Source organism: Gavialis gangeticus, unplaced genomic scaffold (assembly GCF_001723915.1).
Source record: "Gavialis gangeticus isolate Ggan-Ray unplaced genomic scaffold, GavGan_comp1, whole genome shotgun sequence".
In the NCBI taxonomy this organism is placed as follows: domain Eukaryota; kingdom Metazoa; phylum Chordata; order Crocodylia; family Gavialidae; genus Gavialis; species Gavialis gangeticus.
In genome coordinates, this window is record NW_017729002.1 from 24,005,131 (window position 1) to 24,009,102 (window position 3,972).

At 57.8% G+C, this 3,972-nt stretch overlaps 1 protein-coding gene across 1 annotated transcript in view; it reads right to left on the reverse strand.

Annotated features, from left to right (window-relative positions):
• Window positions 1-1,146: 1,146 nt before the first annotated feature.
• CAPN15 (calpain 15) overlaps window positions 1,147-3,972 on the reverse strand; it is a 27,560-nt gene continuing 24,734 nt past the window's right edge. Inside the window, exons 9-11 of the mRNA XM_019507682.1 lie at window positions 3,692-3,858; window positions 2,162-2,340; window positions 1,147-1,852 (exon numbers count right to left, since the gene is read on the reverse strand). Of these exons, the coding sequence (XP_019363227.1) occupies window positions 1,675-1,852; window positions 2,162-2,340; window positions 3,692-3,858 (524 nt within the window). The 3' untranslated portion in view covers window positions 1,147-1,674. The remainder of the gene's footprint in view (window positions 1,853-2,161; window positions 2,341-3,691; window positions 3,859-3,972) is intronic.

Below are 3,972 nucleotides of genomic sequence, written 5' to 3' on the forward strand. Positions count from 1 at the left end.
CAGAACAGTGCACAGCAATGTGTTAGACTGGGGCTGAGCCCAGGCCCTCAGACCTGGGGAAACTGCAACCCCCAACCCTGTGTGTGAGCCCCACATGCTGGCTGAAAACCCTGTACCCGCTACCCTGTACCTGCATCCCTCTGCCCCACACCCACTGACCCAGGCTGGCATCAACAAGCCCTGTACTGGGCCTTTGCAACTGGGCTCTCACACTGGCCCCATTCCCAGACTGCTTTTACCCGGCAGGTGAATGCAACTCAGCCACCAGGGAGCAGAGGCCCAGTGGTGCTTGGAAGGGACCCTTATCCATTCTGCCCCTGCCCCCCACACCTGGGGCTGAAGCCAGATATGGAGGAGCCAGAGGAAGCAGGGCGTGTGAGTGGGGGCAGTGGTTCTCCAGCTCAGGGCTCATGGCTTCTCTCCTAGTGCTGTGCTTGGTGGCCATAGTTGCATAGTAATGAGTTGAAGTGCCCTTGCTGGCAGTGGGCTGGAGGCAGGCCACCCCACACTCCAAGAAGAGGCAGGAGCCCCTCGTCTGCCCCATAGCCCACAGCACAACAGAGGAAAGGGCTGCTCGATGCGATTTTTGGTACAAGATGCTGTGAAAAGTAATAAGGGGCTGCCTTGAAATGAATCAGTTGCCTTCCCAGCAGTAACAAGCAGCCTCCAAATCCTGCCCACTAGGAAGAATTTCCCTCCAAGGGTACAGATCATGGCTAGGGGACAGAACTACAAGTTCCACAAGCCTTTGAGGCAGAAGGCCCCAGCTGCAGGGCACAGCTGTGTGGGGAAAAAGGAGTTTCCCAGCATCTTCTATCACACTGGGTGTGTTCAACCCCAGCCTGACCACTTTGTCCCTGCCCTCAGCCACCAGCCTGCCAGCCCTAGACAGAGGGACTGATGCCCTCCTATTCCACGAGCCTGGCTGGGGAGGGCAATACCACACATCCATTCCACACCCTCCCACTTCCCCGTGACCCTGACACAGCTCCAGCCTACACTCCCCAGCCTCTTGGGATGTCCAACAGTCCAGTCAGCTCTGCAGGACCTATTCAGCCTTGGTAACCCTACTTTAGAGTGGCACCCAGCTGATCTCTTGCACAGCAATACCAGCTGGGCACTGGGGTTCACAGAGGTGGACAAAAATTGGTCAGAGGTATATTTTTCACAGCCTTAGGGTTCTGATACTAGGGAACAGGGCTGAGTCCTGAGCATGCCATGGTGGAGGGGAGGGACCTGTCCTGCCCACTCCCCTCTCCAAGTCTTGCCAAGGTGCCCAGACTTCTTCCTGGTGAGTGGCAGTGATCCTTCCCATGAGAAGGGATGAAGAAGGGGATGGGAGGGCCTGGACTCCGGTGGGGAGGGCCCAGATCCTGAGATTGCCATGATTCAAGCCACGCTGTTGCTCCCGCACTCCTGATGGCTCCTTGTAAAGTGCGTGAGTTGGTGAGGAAGAAGGGGTGTGCAGAGACAGGGAGGAAGCCAGGGGGGTCCTGAGTCCTCCTTAGCCCCAGCCCACCCCGTGGAAGTAGAGCAGGCTCACGCTCCTGCCTCCACCCCTGCAGCGGCTCAGTAATGCCAGCTGGGGAAGAGGCCCGAAGCCAAAGGGGCCAGGGACTTGATTAAAGCAAAAAGGCAGAAGCAGAAGAAGGGTGGGGAAGGCTGGGCCATTTGTCATAGTGGCCGGGGTCCGTGCAGCCCAGCCACCTCAGGGGTAAGTAGTGGGTTGTGGGTCCCTTTTGTAGACATCCAGTCATTAAGAAAGGCTTGGGTGGCTTTGCGGTGCGCCAAGCGGTGGGTGATGGAGAACCCGGCATTGCCTTCCAGCTGGGACAGGATCACCAGCACTTGCCTGTGAGGAAAGAGGAGTTAATGCCTGGTCTGGCAGGGACACCCCAAACCTAATGCTGCGGGCAAGGGGACACAGTCATGTGGACTCCCTCACCAGGCTCTGCCTCTGTGGGGATTCCTTGGCCAGGGTGTTGGCGGGATGGGGTGGTTTCTCCAGCTAGGCTGGGCCCTGTGGGTTAGCCTCTGGTCAAACCATTGGCACAAGACTCTGTTGCTTCATGGGAGTTTGTGGCCCATGGCCCCACCTCTGGCAGTCTCTATGGATTTCTCCACCCCACTCTTGCCCTGCAAGCCCCCCATGCTCTCTCACCGGTGCAGAGGTGGCACACTGTCCTGGGTCTTCAGGCTGCCCCGCGTGGACACAACATTGAAGCTGTCTGTGCAGTCGCACTGGACATGCAGGTAGGACTTGGGGTGCCGGTTCTCCACCACCACAATGAGCCCTGCCCAGCCGTGCGTCAGGTAGTAGCAGGTCATCCCCTCACGGCCCTGCCAGGAGCAAATCTGCAGTCAGGTACACAGGTCCCTTCCCCTCCCCCACTGCATGGCCAGAGCACCACAGCTCAGCTGGCTTGCAGTGCCAGCCTCAGAACTGCAATGGGGAAGGCTGATAACCCTTTTTTCTCCTTTTTAAGCAAATTTTTTTGTGTCCCCAATCAAATTAGCCAGATCAGGTCCAAATCCATTTGAATGATCCAAGAATCATATGTAGCTCTGCTACCGGCAAGTATCCTCCACCCCAGCTTGGGGCTTCAGATACATCCAAATCCCTTGGCAGGCATCCTACGTGCAGGCCCAAGCCCAGAGACTTGGGGTTTGGATGCCCCTGAGTTTCACTTTCCCTCAGCCATATGGCTGCTGGAGCAAGCTATGGAGGAGGCTCTCGTAGGGAGTCCTGTCTACAAGCAGACAAGGGTGAAAACTCCACTACACAAAGCCAATTGTGAGGCACCTACTTGGTCAGGTATTCTCCCCTGCCACCTTTGTGGTCTTAATGACTGCTCCAGGGAACTCCTGGCACCCCGGTGGCACCCAAGGCATCAGTCCTGCACTCAGTGCACCAACTCAGGGCCTGACCCTCCTCAGGACACAGGGTCAGACAGATGGGCACTTCTGGGGCCCAGCACTGTCCTGTGCACTCCATTTCCCATGCTTGCCACTTCCCAAGACTAAACCCACTCACTTTCCCTGTCACTGCTGTCTGGGTGCCCTGCCCACATCTCCAGAAGCCTGAGCTGCCTCCACCCTAGGGGCATATGGCCTCCTACCAACTGCCACCCCCTGGCTGGGGCACCCTGAGCATACCACTGAGCTGTACCTGCAGAAGACAGAAAATCCTCTGCACCATCCTGCTCATGACACCCCAGGCTGAGGTTGAAGCAGGGGGTGAGTTGTACTGCAAAGAACCTTTCAAGGGTTTTGACTGACATAGAAGGGTCTGGTTTTCCTCAACCAGGGGCAGGCTCCTTAGCTGGAGGGATCAGGGACAGTAGGGGACACGAGTGGTGACTGGGTCATGAAAGACAGGGAGAAGAAGGGGCAAAGCCAGCAGTCTTCAGCTATGCAGGGGCTGCACTCAGTGACCCCAGAGGTCTCAGGTTCCTACAGCTCTGGTCTCACGCCGGTGACACAGGCTGGTCCATCGGTGCCATCTAGTGGCACCCTAAGGAGGTGCACGTCTGCCCTGCTGGCAGTATGGCAGGGTCAGAGGCACCCAGCCCAGACCAATGGTACACCCCCAGGGCATGGCTTTCCTGCCCCACTGCAAAGTGCTTCTGCAGGGTGCCCTGGCTCAGCTGCAACCCTCTCCCACCCTGGGGCCCAGGTAGGCATTACCTACCTCGTGCCGTTCACCCTTGTTCTCCGTCAGCAGGATGATGGCATCGGCCAGCGTGGTGGGCTGTGCTTCAATCTGCTCCACCATCACCAGGCGTGAGCTGTAGATGGCCAGGATGTAGCTGGAGGAGTCGGCTGTGGTGCGCCCGCTGCTGCTGGTGGGGCTAGAGACTGGGGAGACACAGATGGATTCGGGGGGCGCACTACCAGGTCCCCACTTCCTGGGATCATCTCTGGGATTCCTGTTAACTGCTGCCACATAAAGCCAACAGCCACTAACTCTAA